We start from the raw sequence: 24055 nt of genomic DNA, 5'->3' as shown, positions 1-24055 counted from the left end.
GGAAAGCAGAAAGAAGGGCTACTGGGATCATGCCCTGCAGATTTATCAGTAAACATTAGCCCGAGGTGAACACGCCCCCTAATGGGCAGGGCTTATCTCTACATTGTTACCAATTGGAGACCATGTGTTTAAACACATGAGGTTATGAGACATTTTTCTTTCAAGCCAACCCAGAGGTTTATTTTGGCTGATGGTATAGACGATATCAGACCACCATGGTGGGTAAGGCATGGAAGGAGGGGTGGCTTTGCCCATGGCACAGGAACCTTTCCTGAGGGCAATTCACATCTTGACAGATCAAGAAGCAGAGAGCCGGAAGCAGGGCCAGGCTATAACAGCATCCCCAAATGGGGAACACACATTTAGAAACATGAGCTGGTGGGGGACATTTCTTATTTAAGCCATAACAGTGATATTTTGATGTATGTATATATCATGAAGTGATTAGATCAAGCAATTTAACACATTTATCACCCCACAGAATTTTGTAATGAGAACATTTTTTTTAATTGTTTTAGGACGTTTCAAGTTTATATTACATTTTTATTAATTGTAATTGCCATGCCGTGTGCTGTATCCCCAGAAGTTACTCATCCTGTCTGAAGCTTTGTTCCTTTAAATCAGCATCTCTATATTTTCCTCCGTGACTTCCAGGTTCCTGGCAGTTAGCCAACATCTCTATATTTCCCTCCACTATTCCCAAGGTCCTGGTAGCCAGCTTTGGCTTTATGCTTCTGTGAGTTTGACTTTTTAAAAGATATTATTTACAACTGAGATCACAGTGTTTGTCTTTCTGTGTCTGGTTTACAACAGTTAGTGTAATTCCCTCCAGGTTCATGCATAAATTGCAAATACTAGGATTCTTTTTTTTATTTTAACTATGTCTCAAATGTTTAGTTAATCTTACATTCAATGTTTATCCAATGATGGCCACTTAGGTGGATTCCCTGTCTTGTTGAATGGAAATAATGCTGTAACGATCACAGGTGCACTGATGTCCCTTTGGATATGGATATATATATATGGAAGTGGGGTTGCAAGGTAGCTATATTTTTAGTTATTTGAGGATTCTTCATGCTGTTTTTATAATGGCAATACTAATTTAAATTTCCACCATCAGCATTCAAGGGCTCCCATTTATCCACATCCTTTTCTACAGAAAATATCTTTTTCTGCTGTGCCTAATGTGAGCTGATACTTTGTTACTTGATTTACATTCCCGTGATTAGAGGTGGATATGCCCCTTTGCATGTGTGTGTTGGCCATTTGTATGTCTCCTTTTGAGAACTGTCAATTCAAGTTCTTTACCCCATTTTAACATTAGGGATTTTTTTGTGTGTGTGTTGAGTTCTTTTAATTCCTATAAATATTCATACTAACCCTGTATTAAATATTTGGTTTAGTGTGATTTACACATATTTTCCCATTCCATTCTCTTCTCTTACTCTCTTAATGGCATCCTTCGATATGCAGAAGCTTTCTGAGTTGATACCATCTGTTCTCTTATTGAGGGCTATTTATTCTATCCTGCCTGTGATTGTCATGGGTAGTCATTCTTTTTTTTTTTTTTCTTGCTGATTTTTTTTATTAATTAATTAATTTAATTATTAAAGATTTCTGCCTCTTCCCCGCCACCACCTCCCATTCCCTCCCCCTCCCCCAATCAAGTCTTCCTTCCTCCTCAGCCCAAAGAGCAAGCAGGTTTCTCTGCCCTGTGGGAGGTCCAAGGACCACCCACCTCCATCCAGGTCTATTAAGGTGAGCATCCAAACTACCTGGGCTCCCACAAAGCCATTACATGCAATAGGATCAAGAACCCATTGCCATTGTTCTTCAGTTCTCAGTAGTCCTCATTGTCCATTATGTTCAGCGAGACCGGTTTTGTCCCATGCTTTTTCAGTCCCCGGCCAGCTGGCCTTGGTGAGTTCCCGATAGAACATCCCCATTGCCTCAGTGTGTGGGTGCACCCCTCGCCGTCCTGAGTTCCTTGCTCGTGCTCACTCTCCTTCTGCTCCTCCTTTGGATCGACCCTGACTTTAGCCCACAAACCTATGAACACCTGATTTTCGATAAAGGAGCTAAAAGTATACAATGGAAAAAAGAGAGCATCTTCAACAAATTGTGCTGGCAAAACTGGAAGTCAATCTGTAGAAGAATGAAAATAGATCCATATATATCACCATGCACAAAACTCAAGTCCAAATGGATTAAAGACCTCAATATCAGTCCAAACACACTGAATCTGATAGAAGAGAAAGTGGGAAGTACTCTACAACACATGGGCACAGGAGAACACTTCCTACGTACAACCCCAGCAGCACAAACACTAAGGACATCATTGAATAAATGGGACCTCCTGAGACTGAGAAGCTTCTGTAAAGCAAAGGACACTGTCACTAAGACAGAAAGGCAACCCACTGACTGGGAGAAGATCTTCACCAACCCCGCAACTGACAAAGGTCTGATATCCAAAATATACAAAGAACTCAAGAAATTAGACCGTAAAAGGTTAATCAATCCAATTATAAAATGGGGCACTGAGCTGAACAGAGACTTTTCAACAGAAGAAGTTCAAATGGCCAAAAGTCACTTAAGATCATGCTCAACTTCCTTAGCAATCAGGGAAATGCAAATCGAGACAACATTAAGATACCATCTTACACCGGTCAGAATGGCTAAAATCAAAAACACCAATGATAGCCTCTGCTGGAGAGGTTGTGGAGAAAGGGGCACTCTCATCCATTGCTGGTGGGAATGCAAACTTGTGCAACCACTTTGGAAAGCAGTGTGGCGGTTTCTCAGGAAAGTCGGGTTCAACCTACCTCTTGACCCAGCAATACCACTATTGGGAATATACCCAAGAGATGCCCAAACATACAACAAAAGTATATGCTCAACTATGTTCATAGCAGCATTGTTTGTAATTGCCAGAACCTGGAAACAACCTAGATGTCCTTCAATGGAAGAATGGATGAAGAAAGTATGGAATATATACATATTAGAGTACTACTCAGCAGTAAAAAACAATGACTTCTTGAATTTTGCATACAAATGGACGGAAATTGAAAACACTATCCTGAGTGAGGTAATCCAGACCCAAAAAGAGGAACATGGGATGTACTCACTCATATTTGGTTTCTAGCCATAAATAAAGGACATTGAGACTATAAATCGTGACTCTAGAGAAGCTAAATAAGAAGGTGAACCCAAAGAAAAACATATAAGCATCCCCCTGAATATTAACCTTCATCAGGCGATGAAAGAAGACAGAGACAGAGACCAACATTGGAGCACTGGACTGAAGTCTCACGATCCAATGGGTAGTCATTCTTATCAAAGTTTTTCTTGTGTGCTATCTTCTGAAGAGACCAGACTCAGGTAGAGAACATCCCATGATGGATTGTTGTTCAATTTTCTTCTCTTGTGGTGAAATTTAATATTCTCCTCTATAATTGGTTTTATATAAGCCTGACATCTCTACTTGTGGCTTGAAGGTCTGGCACCCTCCTCCCTTCCTCTCCCTCGAGCAGCTGTCTGCTGCTGTATGGTATTAGGAGTAACCATGGAGGTGTGACGTGTGATGCTGTGGTTAAGATGCAAGCGAAATCCAGCAGGCAGCAAAGCCTGGGCTGTGTCACACAGCATTGTGTTGTCCAACAGAGCCATATGATTCGGGAGAAAATATATTGCTGGGGAGAAAAGTGTGACTTTCCTAAGGAATCTTTCAGGAATGACATGATATGACAAGTCACACGTTTTAAAAGATCATCTGAAGAATTATCCTTGCAAAGGTTTTTGTATTTGGTATTGGACATTTCTCTTTGACAGGAGAGGACTGCTCTTGCTGTTTTGACTTGATAAACCCTTCTTACTGTTGACTAGTTCGATGCTCACATCTTTTGTGAGGAAGAAGAGAACCATGTAGAGTGTAAATAGGCCGGCATGGGAAGGCTTGTCTTGGTTAATTTTATGTAATTCTAAGTTTTTCATTTCTATATTTACTTCACCTCATTACTTAACTCAAGCTAATGACACCGTGTGGCGGGCAGTGCTGTGCCTTTCCAGGGACTGCATCCATCTGGATCCTTCATGGTTGCTGTGCCTTTCCAGGGACTGCATCCATCTGGATCCCTCATGGTTGTGATCCTTACTCAACCAGGCACTGCCATGCTACCATTAAAAACTTCTGATTGCAAAATATTTGAGACTAACAGGAAAAAAGTATAGATAGAAGATAATGACAAGTTCCCCCATTTAACAGCAGGAAAAGTATAAGTAGTAGGTGCTATGGCTTCCTCCATCTAACAGTTGATTCTTGTTAATTTTGATGCATTTAAAGAAATCAAATGCCACAGATGAAATTCAGCTCTCCTTCTGATCCTGTTTTTCTCCCTTCTGCCTGTGAGTTAAGGTAACAAATACCCACAGATTCTGAAACAGGTGCAAACATACCTTTCAGTTTAGCCTTGGCCAAGCATTTACATGTAGAATAGATGCCTTGGTTATGCGATTATTTTTCTCTCTTGCTAGGATAATTGGTTTATTTTTTTACTTATTTAGGTCAATTGCAAAATGCTCGTGTTAAGCGGAAACTTTTGGAATGTTTAGTTTTGTTTATTGGCTATTATTATTATTGTTATTTGTTGTTGTTGTTGAGCTGAGGACTATGGGCATGCTAGGGACATGCTCTGTGACAGAGTGGTGCCAATCTGGCGGCTCTAGGCTATGTTTTGGGTTTTAGCTGTGCAAGTGGAGTCTGACCCTAGCAGTTTATTTTTCTGTAACTGGTCCTATTCACAGCTTCTGCCCCAAGGAATGAGTATCCAGGTTTTATATTTATTTTCCCTTGTTAAACATATCTTGAATACTAGACATCTGCTGGTGACAGGTGACACTCTTCAGTGGTCTCCTAGGGAAAGCTTTGTTGTTTCCCTTTAGTAATATTGGTTTTTTTTTTTTTATTTTTGTAATTTGTTTTGTTGCTGGTAAAGAAATGTTGTAGGCTTAAAAGTTTCACGTATTTATCATGTACTGTTGGTTTTTAAAATCAGTTTATGCGGCTGTAGCACACATCCAGAAAGTTTACAAACCCAAGTGTGTAATAGAGGTGGTTGCCACCCCAGCTTCCCTCCGTTCCCCTCCGCTCACATCCCTTCCTCCTGTCACATCACATCATAGCTGGGCCTTCGGAAATCCAGTTCTCTTGCTCTGTCTGTACACTGTGAACTCTTTATGCCTAACTTCTTTGTAAAGTGGAGCAATTTTGGCTCCTTTCTGTGAACCTGCCACTTTTTATGTATTTGTCCTGTTGCTGATGGACATTTTGTTGCTCCCAGTGAGAGATCTTATAAGCAATGCAGCTGGGAAGTCTCATATGTCTCTTTGCGACGCTTTCAGGTTTTTAACTTTGCGTTCAGCAGCATTGCTACTATCACATATCAGTTGCATGACTGCTTGGGGTTTTATACGGAAAACCATTTTATTTGCAAATAAAGGCAGCCTGTTTACTACCAACTGATTCTTGGTCTAATTTTTTCTTGCCTTTATTTATGTTATTGTTTAGAAGCCTCTCTGTAATGTTAAATGTAGAGGTAGTAGTCGGGATATTGATCTAGTCTTGAGTTGAAGTTAAGATTCTGAAATTTTATGCATGAGATTAGATTGAATCTATTGAGATTGCTATTAATAGACTTTTTGTTTAATAACATCTCCCACTTTAAATTTCATGTATAGGCAATCCAATATAAGATTGTAAGGCTTTCATTTGTTGAATCATTTTAGAATTCTTTTATTTCTAATTTTAAAATTATCATAGTCAAATTATTTTTAATGATTTTAAAGTTTAAGGAAATTATATATTGTCCCATGGCCTGTAAAACTGGACATTAAAAAGATTTTTTTAATTTATCTTTTTAGTTACATGCATTTGTGTGTGTGTGTGTGTGTGTGTGTGTGTGTGTGTGCGCATTTGAGTGCAGGGGTCTGCACAAGCTAGAGGAGGGTGTAATATCTCTTGGACCTGGAATTATGAACCACCTAGCAGGAGTGTGGTTTCTCTGCAAGAGCACTAAGTGCTCTAACCACCGAGCCCCCCTCTAACCCCGAAACGTACTTTTTGACATTGAACTCTTTGCCAATATGTGATAATGTGATAAATTATTTTTAGAACATACTGGTTGCATTTGCTTTTCTGGGTTGGACTGGACAGTTTTTAAATTTGTTATCATTTGTGTTTTTATTTAAGAGGTTTAGGTCTTCGAGTTACATGAATATTTATCTTTATCCTAGACAGACAGAAACACAAAGAGAAAAGCCTGGGAAATAAATGACAGGAAAGGCTTGTCTGAGATGTTCCTTTCTTTTGTCTTTTTCATTTATTATTATCTGAAAATCCTCAATAAAATGAAATATTAATTTTCAAAAACCCACTTTGTTTGAAGCATTTTAGATATATGAAACTTTACAACCAATAGCAATGAAAAGCTTCTATCTGCTCCCAGCTTAAGAAATAAACTTCACAGATAAGAATTCCAGTATTTATCTCTCTGAGAAAATAGCTGCTTCCCTTCTTGGGGCTAACCACGTCCTGAGCCTTTCACAGCCCTGCATTCCTCACATTGTCTTCTCTGCCTGAGGGACTTGATTACTTCCCAGTGATGCCTGCCACCATTTCAAACTGCTGATAGTATGACTCTTAAAGCACCTGGCTTTGAATAGTTTATAATTCTTGCTTTGGTTCCCACTATACTTTATGATCTGTTTACAGGTTTAATTTCCAAATGCATAGAATTTACATGTGTGTTATTCACACATTTATTTCTACTCTACCCCTCACATACACAAGCCACATATGCATGCTTACATGAACACATACATGCTTGTATTATATTTTGAGACAGGCTTTCATCATTTTGTCCTCACTGGCCCGAACTCACTGTGTAGATCAGGTTAGCCTTAACTTCACAGATATTTTACTACTTCTTCATCTTCCAAGAGCTGGGTTTAGAGTCGGAAGACACTTACTTGCGCATTTGATATAATTCAGTAAAACACCTAGAATTAAAATAGTTACAGACCAGAAGGGGGTGGTTTCAGTGGCACTGAAAAGAAACAATACAGTTATACATATGGGAAACATGCTTTGAGGACATTTCAGAAATTGGCCAGACTTCACCAAGTGTGCGGACCATAATTGATAAGCCAAGTAAATTCTCATCTAGAAACACTCCATATTCCGGAGTGTTCTCCTGTTCTCTCTGATGTGCAGAATCTAGCATATATGTGAACAAATGTCCATGTGGGTACAGGATAGCGTGAAGGAAAGAGAACAAGAAAGCTAACTATAGGGGGATGAGGAAGGACTAAATGCAGATAGTCCCCATTAAAGTCATACAATTTTCTTAATGGACAAAGGAGGAATGTTTCAAAGGAGCTGGAGTATGTAAAACAGTGTGTAATGCATAAATTTATATGCCCTGTTTCACCATAGGGAAGAGGGAAACTAGAAAGTTCAGAGAAACAGTAGGTTTGGAGAACTCACCAAGTCCTTGAGAAGATTCTGTTTGGCTCATAGAACAGATGGATTGTAAGTAAGTCTTTCTGGTACTCACATTCGTTCCTTTAGTCAAAATACTTGACAGGAACAACATAAGTCAGAAAATGTTTACGTTGGCTCACAATTTCAGTTCATCATGACAGGCGCGAAAGGCGTGGCAGGGTTCCTGGCAGTGGGAACAGGGTTCCTCACATGACAGCAGGCCAGGAACCAGCAGCTAGGAATCGGAGGTGTGATTCCCCTTCAAAGGTCTGCCCCACTGACCTAAATCTGAGATTCTAAGACTTCTTCCAAAACATCAAACGTGCTTAACAGGAAATGAAGTGCTCAAAGCAGGAAGTTGTAGGGGATGGTCTACACCATGGCATCCCACTTAAAGGTCAAAAGGTCTCATGAAGAAAAATATGCTCAGTCAAATTTAAGCGTTACAGTAATCTTAGCATTGTTGAGACTCAAGGTGTTCTAGTTTGTTTTCTGATTCTGAGATAAACAACGTGAGTAAAAGCAGCCGGGGAGAAGGCTATTTCACCTCACACTTCCAGATCAAGTCCATCTTTGAGGAAACTGGGGCAGGAGCTCAAGCCAGGAACCCTGTAGGTAGCAACCACCAAGGATTGCTGCCTTACTGCCTCCTCTCCTTGGCTGGCTCTGCTCACTTCCTCATACAGTCCAGGCCCACCTGCCTAGGAATAGGACCACCTACAGTGGACTGAGTCCTCCTATATCAATTAGTAATCGAGAAATGTCCCACAGATATGCCCACAGGCCAATCTGACTGAGGTGGTCCTCCAACTGGGACTGCCTCAGATAACTTAGAGCTGTGTCCGGTTAACAGTTGATACTAACTAGGAGATCCCACTCGTTGTCAACTTGCTATGCCAGTATGGCACCTTAAACCATAGCTTTTCCTTTTTTCTCTTCCCTAAGATTTCATATCAATATTATATAATATGAAACACAGTACAACTTTAAAAGTACTACTGTTTTTAAAATGTATTTAAAAATGTATTCTCTTCTAACTGTGGGCTTCTGTAAAATTAAAAAAAACACAAAAAGGAAAAACAGAACAAAACCAAATAAGTTATATACATTCTTTCCCAAGTGAGACGAACCACGGTAGTTACAGTAAGAACAGAGCAAAGTCATAGAGTAAATAGCTCAGTGTTTGAAGTCTTGGGGTCTGGGACTCACTCATGATCTTCTGGGTACTAAAGGGCTTGGGTCAGTCCACTGCTCTGTGCCATTCACAGCACACCCAGTTTGTGTCATAAGCTCAAGTCAGCTCCACTCCACTTTTGCCTCTGACCTTGTAGATGTCCCATGGTTCTAGCTTTTTTAATACCTCAATGATGCCAACCTTTTATTTATCACAGCTAATTTTTTTATCCCCAGGCGTCCAGTGTTTATTGTATTGTCCCACTCAAGCACAGCGAATTTCACTTCAAGATTTTTAATTCAAATATTTGAGTCACCTTGATAGAGTCCGAGTGACTCTCAAATGTGCCTGAAGCATCACTCCTGGTACCCATTTCTATCGTGGTTTGCCTTTTTGTTGCTGTGATAAACAATATGGCCAAAGGAATATAGTGAGGAAAAGTTTTATTTGATATTAAAATTCTAGGTCAAAGTCCATCTTAGAGGGAAATCAGGCAGGAACCTGGAGGTAGGAATCATGGAGGAATGCTGCTTACTGCTGGGCTCTCTCTGGCTTGCTCAGTTAGCTTTCTTAAATAGCTCCTCCCACCTGCCTAGGCACCACCCACAGTGGGACAAGCAGTTAAGAAAATCCCCACAGATATGCTCACAGGCCAGTCTGATAAAGGAAGTTCCACAGTTGGAACTCTCTCAGACAACCCAGGGCGGGGTAAGTTGCCAGTGAAACTAATTAGGTTGCAAAGTAATTTCATTTTTTTAAACTGTCTTTATTGAGCTATACATTTTTCTCGGCTCCCCTACCTTCCTCCCCTCTCCCCTTGTACCCTCCTCCTGTGACCACCATGCTCCCAATTTACTTAGGAGATCTACCTTTTTCTCCTTCCTATGTAGATCAATGTATGTCTCTCTTAGGGTTCTCTTTCTTGTCTAGCTGCTCTGGGATTGTGAAATGTAGGCTGTTTTGTTGTTGTTGTTGTTGTTGTTGTTTGCTTTATGTCCAAAAGCCACTTATGAGTGAGTATGTATTATATTTGTCTTTCTGGGTCTGGATTACCTCACTCAGTATGTTTTGTTTTGTTTTATTTATAAGATCCATCCATTTGCCTACAAATTTCAAGATGTCATTTTTTCCCCACTGTGTAAATGTACCACATTTTTTTTTTAAATCCATTTTTCGGTCGAGGGACATCTAGGTTGTTTCCAGGTTCTGGCTATTACAAACAATGCTGCTATGAACATAGTTGAGCACATGTCCTTGTGGTTTAATTGAGCCCAAAAGTGGTATTGCTGGATCTTGGGGTAAGGGGAACACTCCTCCATTGTTGGTGGGAGTGCAAACTTGTATAGCCACTTTGGAAATCAGTAGGGTGATTTCTAAGAAAATTAGGAAACAATCTATTGCAAGGTAATTTCTTAACAGGAGCCCATATGCAATCAAAATCAAGCTACACATTACTCATATAATGTTACAGGGCGAACATTCCCATTGAGACAGTGACACCAAAGGAAGACGGAAGCCCTGCGGGGCCAACATTAAAACCTGAGACTTAGTGTTCAGGGCTGGTGCTAGCCTCATCACCATGAAGTCTCACCTCACTGTGGATAATGTGCTCCCATAGCTATATACCTGGTCTCCTTTCAGTTGACTCCCCACAGTCTATATACTCCAGCACATCCCAAGACCGCAAGGAAGGCCACACACAGTTAAGGCAGAATTACATGCAGCTGGCCAGGAGGTTTAGGCATGAGCATTGGAATCTTAGATGAGGTCCAGTGACCCACCTCACCCCTTCCTTCTAAACAATAAACAAGCCTGATACTGAGGCCCTATTGAAGTAACCACAGCTGTTCTGACAAGCATGATGTCTGCTATGCTCAGAGGCTAATACACTGCTATCTGCTCTTTATGCCCTGGGGCAGGGAGGCTGCGGATCAGTAGCTCTTAAAACTGACCTGTTGCCTAACAGCGCTGTGGTGAGTGGTATCTTTCTGAATGAAAGTCTTTCAGGTGGGTTTCAGTTTTATACCCAGGGGATTCAAGGTGAGGTGTCTTACCCTCAGACACCTTTCCTATCAGTGTGAGGGGCCTGGGGGTTTCTGTTTAAGATGTTAACTTCTTTAATAGTTACAGAATCTGTACCTACATGGTCTACACCATTAAACACAGTGTTTCCAAATTGTATCTATCTATCTATCTATCTATCTATCTATCTATCTATCTATCTATCTATCTATCATCTATCTATCTATCATCTATCTATCTATCTATCTATCTATCTATCTATCTATCTATCATCTATCTATCTATCTATCTATCATCTATCTATCATCTATCTATCTATCTATCTATCTATCTATCTATCTATCTATCTGCTCTGGTTTTGGCTCTGAGTTGTCACTATAAACCTGGTTAAAGCAGCTAGTAATAACTATGCTACAACCTGGAAGCCATGCTGTCTGGGAAATTCCTCCACAAAAAAAAAAAATTACTCTGAGACTTTTGAGTTCAGACTCACTTAAAATTCCAGGAAATAGGCAGACTGAAGTAAATTTCTTGCTCAGTTCTCTATGGAACGCTTGTGCCCATTTGACACTTGTGGGACCTGTCTTAGCTGACCTCTTTTCTATCAGCATCCTGATCTCTGAACTCTTCCTGGAATGGCCTGCTAAGCTTTGTTTGCAGCCTGTAGCTCTAAATTCTCCCACAGTCTTTTGAAAACTGATTCCAGTAGCCTAGGGACCACAGGGTTCAGTGGTAGCAATCGAAATCAATGTTATATTTTAGTGACCAAAATGCCGGACAGAAACAATGTGAGGGGTAAAAGTTTATTTTGGCTCATCGTTTCAGAAGGACATCAGTCTATCATGACCGGGGTGGTATGCCAGCAGAGCATGTGGTTGATTCCGCATATAGTAACAGGCCAGGACCAGAGAACTAGACCGGGACCTGTGGCGACTATAAGTTGCAAAGGTTTGCTCCTAGTGGTCTGCATCCACCAGCCGGTGTCCCACATCCCCAGACTTTTACAACCTCCCAAAGTACTGCCACAAGCTGGGGACCAAGTACTCAAAATATGAGCATATGGGGGGGGGGTCCTCAATTAAAATCATAGCAGGACTGGGCTAAGACTCTGGTGAAAAAAGGCCTGTCCAGTGTATATCAGACTTCACTCTTTCCTGCTGTGATATGAAGCTAGTAGACTTAAGCTCAAGAGCGGACTCTGGGCAGTGCTTCTCCTTGGTAAGTTTCGGCTTAAGGTGGACTAGAGAAATCTGTTGAAAATGTCTGTGTCCTGTCAGAGATAGAAAGAAGGGAAAATCATGGGATCCAAGGAAGTTATAGGGCTTTGAATTGTCTTTAGATCAAATTTCTCCATGTGACAGAATATATCTGCAAAATGCATTTGTAGTACTGTTATCCAATCCTAGCTGTCGGTCTCATGTCTTCCTTCTTCCCCTCAGCACGGTTCTTTGGAAATCTGCCCACGTTGCTGCATTTGTCTTGCTGCTTCTTACTGCTGGAATGTATTCCTGGAACAGAGACCTTGCACATCATTACAACGTGCAAGCCTTTTGGTGTCTAGCTTTCTCTCTTTGTCTAGTACACATAATCAGAAGAAACAGAATTGAATTAATAAAGTGGAATGGAGGTCATATATAGTTGGCTTTTGACTTAAGCTGAAAATAACTTCTTTTTGGCCCCCAATCTGTTCTCCTGGGATCTTTTTTTTTTATTTTGAAGTTTTCATGTGTGTGTGTGTGTGTGTGTGTGTATAAGTGTATACACACTGCATTGTGTGAGTGCTGTGGAGGCCATCGGGGGGCAATGGCAACTGAACTAGAGAAGCAATGTGTGTTCTTCCCCACAGAGCCTCTCCCTGCCCCTCTCTAGAGATCTTAAACAGAGGAACACCCGGAGTTGGGATGAGGGCTTCACATGGTGTGGGGAAACTGGGGGTAGTATGTGCTGTCAGGAGTCTGTGATGTCTGTATCTTGCCTCAATCCTCAGGGTTTTCTGTGCAGCTTCTGAATAAGCTTGCATTTACTTCCTTCAGTTTTACTTTGTGGTTCTTAAATTGAAACTGCTGTGCTGTTGGGTTTATGCTCATTCACGAGGCCGTTTCTCTAAGTAGATCTGGCTGTGGGTGCTTATTAAGCAGGATGCTCACACCCTCCATGTTTCGAAGGAAACAGTTAATTTTCCCTGAGGATTCGCCACTGGGAAGGGCTTTGGAGTCAGACATCTTTTAATCCAGCAGTTTTTATCTGGTTACCTCCTGAAATATGAAGCTGGGCAATAGTTTTTAATTCATTCGGCATTGTCTCTTGATGGGTGTGCTTAATGAATTTTCCTTTACTATAATTGTGGTAAAGATAGATTTACAGCTGTCACTTTGCTCTTTGTTCTCTGAGTCGTGGGACTTTGTTTCTCTCTATTAATGCCTCTGTCTTAGTCTATCTTTGTCTTGTTCTATTGCTGTGAAGAGACACCATGACCATGGCAACCGTCAGGAAAGCATTTAGTTTGGTTTGCTTACAGTTTTAGAGGTTTAGTCCATTATCATTACGGAGCATGGCAGCATGCAGACAGACACAGTGCTGGAGAGGGAGCTGAGCAGACGAGAGAGAGAGAGAGAGAGAGAGAGAGAGAGAGAGAGAGAGAGAGAGAGAGAGTCATTGTGCATGGCTTGAGCTTTGAAACTTCAGTGTCCACCCACCCCCAGTGAAATACTTCCTCCAACAAGGCCACAAATTCTCTAATCCTTACGAGCCTTTGGGAGCCATTTTCATTCAAACCACCACAGCCTCTTCCTTTTGTCCTGATTTTCTTATTGTTTTATTTTAGTTTATTTTTGTGAGTGATTGATATGAGGGCCACAATTAACATTTTAAATATTTGTTAACTAAGTTTATTCCACTTGTTTACATCCAGTTTATCATGATTTTAACTGTTTCCTTTAGGTCCATTTATTTAGAAATCTTTTCTTATTTTTTTTTGTTTTTGTTTTTGTTTTTTTTGAGACAGGGTTTCTCTGTGGTTTTGGAGCCTGTCCTGGAACTAGCTCTTGTAGACCAGGCTGGTCTCAAACTCACAGAGATCCGCCTGCCTCTGCCTCCCGAGTGCTGGGATTAAAGGCGTGCGCCACCACCGCCCGGCTTAGAAATCTTTTCTACTTATTTATTTACTTATTTTATATCTTAGCTGTAGTTTCTTCTCTCTTCTCTCCTCCCAGTCTTCCTCCCAACTCCCCCTTTGTCCACCTCGCCCTCCTCCTCATTTTTGTCCAATAAAGGACATGCTTCCCATAGATATCAGCAAAACACAGCATATCAGGTTGCAGTAAGACTAAGCACCACCCCATGTACTAAGGCTGGGCAAGGGGACCCAATATGAGGAGTAGGGTCCCAAGAGCCAGCAAGAGTCACAGACAGCCCTTGCTCCCACTGTTAGGAGTTCCACAAGAGGACCAAGCTACACAATTCTAACATGTCTGCAGAGGGCCAAGTTCAGTCCCGTGTAGGCTCCCTGGTCGTCATGTCAGTCTCCGTGACCCCCTGTGAGCCCAGGTTAGTTGATTCTGTGGGTTTTCTTCTAATGTCCTTGACTCCTCTGGTTCCTACAGTCCTCTCTCCCTCTCTTCGGTAGGGTTGCCAAGCTCAGCCTAGTGTCTGGCTGTGGGTCTGTTTTTAACAGTTGCTGGATGAAGCCTCTCTGATGATAATTGAACTACAGGCAATCTATGACTATAGCAGAATTTTGTTTTTCAAAATTTCTTTGTACAATAGATTCTGATCATTCTTTTCTCTTCCCCACATCCTCCCAGATCCTCTCCATCCTCCCATCCATCTCTCTTCTAAAAAACAGGCACCAAACAACCCTCCACCAAGAAAAAACCCTACAAAAAAAAAACACACAGAAAACAAAACAAAAACCCACAAAACACTAAATTGGAAACTATAATATACAAGCAAAAAACAAAGCAATATGGGATAAAAGGTTTCCAAAAATAGCCCTAGATTTGTTTTGGATTGGCCATCCATCGCTGGGCATGAGGCCTGTGCTTACATGTGGTTTGTACACTTAGATGCCATTGGGGAAAACTAAGTTTGCCTTTGCAAGTTGGTGTCAACTGTAATTTTCCAATTACTTTTTGATGGTTTCATTTTGCTACGAATTGATATAAGGTTTACAATTGTTAACTTATATTAGTATATTGTAGATTAATGTAAGTTTAATTTCAGCAATACACCTAAAATTTTTGTTTCTGTTTTGTTGTTTCCTCCCCTCATTATAATATTATTGTCATAAAATTACATCTTTGAACATATACAAATTACTTCTTTGAGAATTTCACACATGGATACAGTATATTTTGATCATATTTACCCCTACATTTCCAGTTTCCCCTAACTCCTCCCAGATCCACCCCACCCCCCCCACCTCTCCTGACTTTGGTGTCCTCTTTTTCTTTAAGTGAGAATGGAGTTTGATTTGCAGCAGTATCGTAACTGTTGCTTTCTGGGATGATCTTTTCTGCTTGTTTTCCTGTCAGTACTGGGGGTCAAAACTAGGGCCTCATGCACAGCAGGCATTGCTCTGCCGCTGAGCTACTGTTCCAGCCTTGCCATTGTTAAATGACAGACAAACCACAAGCGCATAGTTCAGCTAAGGAGGCTGTATTTCTTTTCATGTAGATCTGAGGTCCTGGCAAGGTCCTCTTCTGTACCAGAGCTCTAGTGGGGATGAATTACTTTCCTATTTTGATCTGGCAATCTCTTTATTTCCCTTTCTTTGTGAATAGTTTTTCTGTTTATTAAATCATTTTTTGAAAGTATTCTTCTTTTAGCTAAGCCATTTCACTTTTTCCCTGACTTTATGATATATTTTTCTCCTTTGGCTTTTAAGATTTGTCTTCTTGAATGTCCACTGCTGTCTTCTTTTTTTTTCTTTTGACTGAAAATTTGTTTATGATTGTCCTTTGGCTCATACTCAGGTCACCAGGCTTCTTTACCCATGAGCCCTCTTACTGGCCACCACTTTTGTGTATGTTACAAATTGGAAGGGACACCAGTGAGACAATGTGACAAATTTGCTTTAAGCAGATTGGGAAATGAAGCTAACAGAATGAGATTTGCTGAGAAACTTGGTTGTGAATTACTAAGGTGAAAGTAAAAAACAGTAGTAGAGAAGAAATGGAGTAAAACTATCTGACACAAAAATATTCCCAACTTCTGTGTACCAAGGAACATGAAGTTTCAATCCTCTGTTCATTATCATAGTCAGTGTTGACATGGAAAAGCATTAGGGTTTCACTCTGGTAAGAATGGTATTGGTGACTCGCATAGGTGAATTGTTGTTACTGTCCCAAGTGATGTGAAAGAACAGTACTCAGCTTCATATGGAAAAGCAAAATCTCAGGATAGCCAAAACAATCCTGTACAATAAAAGAACTTCTGGAGGCATCACAATCCCTGTCTTCAAACTCTGCTACAGAGCTACAGTACTGAAAACAGCCTGGTATTGGCATAAGAACTGACAGGAGGACCAATGGAACTGAATAGAAGACCCAGGTATTAATCCATACACCTTTGAACACCTGATTTTTGCCAAAGAAGCAAAAAAAAAAAAAAATCAAATGGAAAAAAGAAAGCACAATTAACAAATGGTGCTGGCATAAGTGGATATCAACATGTAGAAGAATGAAAATAAACCCATATCTATCACCATGCACAAAACTCAAGTCCAAATGGATCAAAGACCTCAACATAAAGTCAGCCACACTGAACCTTATAGAAGAGAAAGTGGGAAGTACACTTGAAAGCATTGTCACAGGGAACCACTTCCTAAATAGAACCTCAGCAGCGCAGACACTGAAAAACACTTAATTAATGGGGCCTCCTAAAACTGAAAAGTTTCTGTAAAGCAAAGGACACGGTCAACAAGACAAAATGACAGCCTATAGAATGGGAAAAGATCTTCACTAACCCCACATCAGACAGAGGTCTGATCTCCAAAATATACAAAGAACTCAAGAAATTGGTCATCAAAAGAACAAATAATCCAATAAGAAATGGAGTACAGGCCTAAACAGAGAACTCTCAACAGAGGAATCTAAAATGGTTGAAAGACACTTAAGGAAATGTTCAACATCCTTAGTCATCAGAGAAATGCAAATCAAAACAACTCTGAGATTCCATCTTATACCTGTAAGAATGGTCAAGATCAAAACCACTGATGAAAACTTATGCTGGAGAGGTTGTGGGGTAAAGGGAACACTTCTGCATTGCTGGTGGGAATGCAAGCTGGTACAGCCCCTTTGGATGTCAGTGTGGCGATTTCTCAGAAAATTAGGAAACAACCTTCCTCAAGACTTAGTAATACTGCTTTTGGGTATATATCCAAAGGATGCTCAATCATGCCACAAGGATATGTGCTCAACTATGTTCATAACAGCATTGTTTGTTATAGCCAGAACCTGGAAATAACCTAAATGCCCTTCAACTAAGGAATGGATAAGGAAAATGTGGTACATTTACACAATGGAGTACTACACAGCAGAAAAAAATGACATCTTGAATTTTGCAGGAAAATGGACGGAGCTAAAAAACACTATTTTCAATGTGGTAACCCAGACACAGAAAGACAGTTATCACATGTACTCACTCATAGGTGGTTTTTAAACATAAAGCAAAGAAAATCAGACTACAAACCACAATCTCAGAGAACTTAGACAACAATGAGGATACTAAGAGAGACATAGATCTAATATACATAGGAAGTAGAAAAAGACAAGATCTCCTTAGTAAATTGGGAGTATGGGGACCTTAGGGGAGTGTTGAAGGGGAGAGGAGAGAGGCAGGGAGGGGAGCAGAGAAAAATGTAGAGCTCAATAAAAATCAATTTACAAAAAAGAAAACGACAGGTTTCTAAGAGGGAAGGAAATAAAAAGGGTACCTCACTGAACTCTGAGCATTTGAGGTTTCTGTCCCGGTGGGCAGTGACTTTCCCCCACCACGTTTGTTTGTGGGATAGCTCAGTGCATTCCAGTGCTGTTAGAGCCGCTTGTCTGATTGCTTCCAGGTCACTTGTCCAGGAGTTGTGCTGAAAGACAAGGAGGACATCTATCTTAGTGTCTGCGTGTTTGGCCAATACAAGAAGACACAATGTGTCCCAGCCACTTTTCCACTGGTCTTCAATGCCAGAATGGTGTTTGAAAAGGTTAGTCAAAAATCAGGTCAAGTATTAACAAACAGAGATCAGTGATTCCAGTTTTGAATAAAATCCTGCAATATAAACTATTATCACTGACTATGGGCTTTGGGTTGATTCCAAATGAAAGCTGTAACAATTTAGACTTTTTGAAAATATTCCTTGTATTATGCATTGAGTCGGTTGCCTGTTCTTGACGTGACTCAGCCTGTTTCTACGACACCTTAGTGGGCTTTGTACACATCATGGCATCTTGACTGCTGAATAATAACTTCTGTACAAACTGAGGCCCAAATAGGGAAGCACATGCTGAGTTTTGCCTAGGAATATCTGCTTTTCTGTTTTACCAAGTCAGTTCATTTCCCTTAAAAAGGGTGCTTCTGGTAACTATGACCAACCACAGCCTCTTCCTCCCAGGCTTACCTTGTCTTCCAGTCTTCCCTCCCTCCTCTTTTCCTTCCCTCCCGCTCTCTTCTTTGCTTTCTTCAAGAATAAAATAGCCCACTGTAGGTACTGTGGTAGGTACTGATGACACGTAATAAACAAGGCAAGACCATCTCTTCCTGGAGCTTAATAAATGCATAAAGGAAGGATGAAAGTTAGGGGAGAATTTTTTTTAATGCCGAAGAAGACAATATACAAAGTTTGAATGAAACTAGGTCTGGGGGAGAGAATTCTAAGTAGAGAGCTCACAGACACAGCGGTTTCTTGTCAGGAGTTAGCCTGCTGAGGTGGGGTACTTAGATAAGATGATCCCAATGAGCACAGGTAAGAATTCCAGCGGGTGATACTGGAGAGGGAGGCACATCCAGTTACAAGTGTATTTGTGAAATAATGGGAAGTGAAGAGAAATTTCTGGAGATTTGTTTAGAGGCCTGGCATAGTGATTTACTTCTGTAACACAAGGATTTGAGGGGCTTTGGCAGAAGGATTGAGAAATCAAGACCAAACTGGGCTACTTAATGAATCTTCTCACCCAAACCAAAACAACAAAACCCCCAAACAAACCAAGATTTTTCTTCGGTTGGGAAGGAAAAGACACTTTGGGAATGGGAATGGGAAAGAGTTTGTCTTACATCTTCTTGGCTTCCTCTCCCCACCCTGCCCTGCTGTGCCTGTGCCCTCTCCCTGCAGGTGTTCCCTGAAGCAGTAGACCCTGGAGATGTGGTTGCCCAGCTTGAGTGTAAGTCTTTAACTTTTAATTACTTCTTGAAAAGTATCATCGATATTTGATTTGAGGTTAAGTAAAAGTTTAAAAGGTTTAGTAGATTTTAAAAAACGTTGAACTGAGATATTTTTATAATTTAAAAAAGTTTAAAATAAACATGAGCTAGAAAGAGACTTATCTTTTTGCTGTAGATAAACTGAGACTTTTTCCTCTTTCTGTTGTGGTCTACGACACATTAAGAATTACTTACATAGTTTTGATCAAGATGGTAGGGAGTGTTTCGATAGAGTTTCTTGACAGGTGGAGCAATGTCCTGCAAATAATACTGTTTAATGTGTGGGTAGAGAAAGTCAAGAGACTCAAAGAAGCTCGACGTAGCCTGGCTGAAAATATCTGTGCTTCAAGTTCAGTGGTTAACAATTATTTTTCAAAGCTCCGAATGACAGTACACACTACCCATAGGGCTCAGCTAGAAACAGCTACACAGACAGCAGAGCGAGGTGTACACTTGGGAAGAACCTGTCAGCCTCTGGTTTTAAAATGGAAGGCTGACATTTATGCTTCAAAGTAGAAAGGGTCTGAGATCAAGACTGATCTTCACATCTCAAAAGGCCAGTGATGCTGGGCATCAGTATGTGTGTCCCCTCTATGCTTTCCCTCAGTCCCCACCCCAGGGGCAATGTAATAACTTAGAAACATGGAACCATGCAGCAAGCTAAAATTTAGGACAGATGGTGCAAACAAAGCACCCTACTTTCATTCATGGGATTTTGGGCTAGTGGTTTAGCCAGACAATGCTTTGCACCAGGGGCCAGTATCTTATTTCCTTACTCTTCTAGGACATGCATTGTATTTTCCACTGTGGTAAAATAAGCTTGGTGGCAACTGTTGCCTGCAGGCCTATGCATTTACTTTTATTGTTTTAATTGAAAATAATTTTTATATAATATATTCTGATCACAGTTCCCCCTCAAGTCCTTCCAGATCCTCTCTACCTCTCCATCCATCCAACTCTAAGCCTTTAAACAAATAGATACCTCCCCCAAATAAAATAAAAATTTAAAAATAAAATAAAGAGTAAAAATAAGGAAAAAGCAAAAGAAACACATAAATGTCTCCATTCCTAGAAACACATCTACCTGGGACTCTTTATAATTTTTTCTTCTCAGAGGTTCAGCTCTTCTGAAATACAGTTCCTATAAAAAATGTAGGGCAAGTCTTTATCATATCTGTTGGAAGAGGGAGCTGCTTGTTGGGGCCCAGCTGGCTGGCTAGCTTAGACCTGAAATAATGACTCAGAAAAAGCATATTATTCTGGATTTGTCTTTATTGCATATCTGTAATTTTTTACTGTCCAGGAGCACTTTTTAAAATGCTAAGCACATCTTAAAACTCAAGCTGTGCCATTACTATGGTATATACGATACTTCCCGCGTGCCCCACCCTGTCTAAAACTTATGCTGCACCATTACTAAGGGAAATATGGAAGTACCTGTTTACCCCGCCCAGTCCAGCATGGCGGAGCCACTTGTGCCTCTGAGTCGTGCGCGGTGCCCCACTTCCAGGCACACAACCTACTTCCAGGCACACAGGCGGTCCGTGGTCCACATTGTCACTAAGGAAGCCCTAGCACATTGCTCACAAACTCTATCCAAATGCTCATTTTCCTGAAAGAGTCGGAGTTCATGCTAGCAGCATGGCCCATGACCAGGAAGCTTCTATTTTGAAACCATGTGGCTGCTATCCCTGAATCAGTAAGACCTCTCTTAAAGGAGCTATAGCATGCTGCTTCAAGCAAAGCCCATTCAGGGAAAAATGTGGCTAAACTTTGTTTTTTAGTGTCTAGAATTTCTTTTCAAGCCCTCTTAGGTTTTACATGGATCTAGTCTACCACACTGGTGTGCTAATTTGTTGTACGAGGGGGCTGCTTGTTGGTGCTCAGCCACCCAAAATAATCTCTTAGAAAAACATGTTATTTGCAATACTGTTTGGCCAAAGGCTTAAGCATTTTTCTAGCTAAACTCATATCCTAAACTAACTAATCTCTATTATTCTGTATATTGCCACGTGGCTGTGGCTAACCAGCTAAAGTTCCCAGTGTCTGTCTCAGGTGACGGATCCATGACTTCTCCTAACTCCACCTTCCTCCTTTCATGCTATAGGCCAAGCCAGTTTTCTTTATTCATTAACCAATAAAATCAACACATAAACAGAAGGACCTCCCACATCAAATATCTTTTTTCTTGTTAAATAGTTTTAGCAAAACTTACACATCGTGGAATTTAGCCCTTGTAGTTAACCAGTTTTCAGGATGTTAATGCAAGTATAAGATATCACCACTATCCAGTTTAGTATATTTCTGTCACTCTCAAACTTTCCATGTATTCAGCCCCTGTAGTTAGAATTTGTTGGCCCACCTGCTCCCAAATAATGATATGGAGACGTTATTATGAAATCTTGGTCTTTAGTTTAGACTTATTCTCAACTAGCTCATATAACTTATATTAAATCTAGTTCTATTAATCTATATTCTGTCACATGACTCATTATATTTCCTCCTTAATGTATATATGCCTCCCTTCACATCTTGTTGGTGTCACTCACCTCTGTTCTTCCCAGAGTTCCTCACTGTCCTTGGAAGTCCCGCCTTTTCTCTCTTGCCTTGCTGTTGGCAATTCAGCTCTTTATTAAACCAGTTAGGTCCCTTACGCAGACAAGGTAAAACAGAAGTACATATTTACATAGTTTGCTCAAATACCTTGCAGCAAAACCTCTGTGTCTGCCTGCACTTCTCAGCAACCTCTCATCTATTTCTCTCTACAGACTTGCCTTGCCTCATTTTTCCTTCTCAAGCTTCTTAATTTAGAATAATGTTTTTGAGGCCCATTCATATTTTTCCATATACAAGACATGCATTTCTTTTTATTGCCAAATAGTATTCTGTTATAATGAGCATTTGGACTGTTTGGTTATTGGAAATAGATAACAAATCTATTAGTATCTGTTGGTTTATAGGCTAGGTATATGTTTAAAATTTGAGTATAGTCAACACATTTTTAAAAGCCATTACACCATTTTATACTCCTTTGAAGTTCATGAAGGCTTGTTTTGCCATATTGTCTCCCAAACCCATATCAGTCTTTTGGCATGTAGCTATTTTGGTGGGTGTATACACATATCCCATTGTATTTCAAATTTTCATTTCAGCTCTAGTGATTTTGAATATTATTCTATGGGCTTATTAGCCATTCATAATTTCCTTATAAATACTTATTCAAATATTTTGCCTGTTTTTGAATTGTGTTGTTTGTCTTCCTATTAAATTATATAAGTTTTAAATTTTAATATTCCAAATGTAAGTCCTTTATCAAGTGAACAGTTTGTAAATATTATTCCTAGTCTCTGAATTTTTTGTTATCAATGATGCCTTTTGAGGAATTAAGTCCATTGTGTCCTTTTTTTTATGGGTTATGCTTTTGGTATTGTGCCTATGAAATTTTGGTCAACTTAGGGTTACATCAAATTTTTCCCTGTACTATTGAAATTTTATCATTTTAGTTCTGCATTTTACAACTATGATATATTTTGACTTAATTTTAGATATTGTATGATGAAGTTAGAGTATAGCTACCCGCCCCAATCATACTTTGTTTCTTTCTTTGGCTGAGGTCCCATTGGTTATAAGATGATCCTTTCCTTCATCGATTTGTCTTTTGAACCTTATTTAAAAAGCACCTGACTGTGATGTGAAGGTTTGTTTGGTCTGTTCCATTCATCTACATATTTATCCTTAAGTGATTATTACTGTCTTGCTCACTTTAACTTTATAAAAACTTCGAAGCTATACTGTATAAGTCTTTCAACTTCATTTAGACTAGTTCTGTGTTCATAGTTTTGCATGCAATGTGAATCATGGTGTTAGCTTGACAATTTGACATAGAGCTGGCCGGGAAGTAGGAAGGAGGAGTGTTGGTAGAGCAGTGCCTAAGTGAATAGGTACATTTGTGACAAACTTCCTTCTTAAAAGTATCAAGTCTCTATTAACATAATATATGTGTTTGTAGATTAATTTATAGCTGCAATATTTTAAATATTCTAAGCTTTTAAGTCTTGTACTGTTAAATTCACTTCTAAATATTTTATTCAGTTTGATGCCAGAATAAATAAAATTGTCTTATTAGATTTATTTTGACTCCTATTTCTAGTCTATAGAAATTAAATAGATTTTATATACTTTCAGTCCCATGGCAGCTAAACTTGTTCTTTACTTCAGTTAATTTTTTTTTTATCATTCTTTATATTTTTGTCAGTTAAAATTTATAGACTGAGCCAGGGGGTGGTGGCACATGCCTTTAATCCCAGCACCTGGGAGGCAGAGGCAGGCAGATCTCTGTGAGTTCAAGGCCAGCGTGGTCTATAAGGGCTAGTTCCAGGAAGGCTCAAAGCTATAGCAAAACCTTGCCTTGAAAAACAAAAACAAAACCGTTTATAGACTAATTTTTATTGTCTAAAAATAGATAAAAATAGTGTTATATTAATTTCTAGTTTTATAATGATATTTCTTCCCCTGTATGTCCAGCACAGTGGTGACACAGAAGCAAAAGGTCTTTTCTTTTTTCTGATGCTGAGGGAAACATCCAGTCTTCCACAAGATGTGATGCTGGCTCCAGGTTTTGCTGTCCAGCCTCATCTGAAGTTCTGCCACATTTAGAAACCGAAGAAAAGGTTTAGAATTTTTATCGTGAACAGGTCTTGCTTGTCAAATACCTTTCTCAGTTAAGATGACAATGTATTTTTTCCTCTATTATTGTTTAAATATGACTTATTGTATTAATAGATTTTCCAGTGCTAAACTGACCCTTCCAGTTCTTATACAGCTCACACCTGGTGATACTAGAGAACCTTCTTATATATTTGTGGATTCAGTTTGCTAATGCATTTTTATGATTTCATGTCTGTGAGGGG

General features: G+C 39.9%; 1 protein-coding gene across 3 annotated transcripts in view; it reads left to right on the top strand.

Moving 5' to 3' along the window:
- Spata6 (spermatogenesis associated 6) overlaps window positions 1–24055 on the top strand; it is a 90506-nt gene that overhangs the window by 3959 nt on the left and 62492 nt on the right. The window contains exons 2-3 of one of the 3 annotated variants that reach the window (XM_057784294.1): window positions 17794–17931; window positions 19057–19105. The exons of the other annotated variants lie outside the window; for them this stretch is intronic. Of the exons in view, the coding sequence (XP_057640277.1) occupies window positions 17794–17931; window positions 19057–19105 (187 nt within the window). The remainder of the gene's footprint in view (window positions 1–17793; window positions 17932–19056; window positions 19106–24055) is intronic. 3 annotated transcript variants of the gene reach the window in all.

Source organism: Chionomys nivalis, chromosome 11 (assembly GCF_950005125.1).
Source record: "Chionomys nivalis chromosome 11, mChiNiv1.1, whole genome shotgun sequence".
NCBI classification, from domain to species: Eukaryota; Metazoa; Chordata; class Mammalia; order Rodentia; family Cricetidae; genus Chionomys; species Chionomys nivalis.
This window is presented reverse-complemented; position numbering and strand designations above follow the sequence as displayed.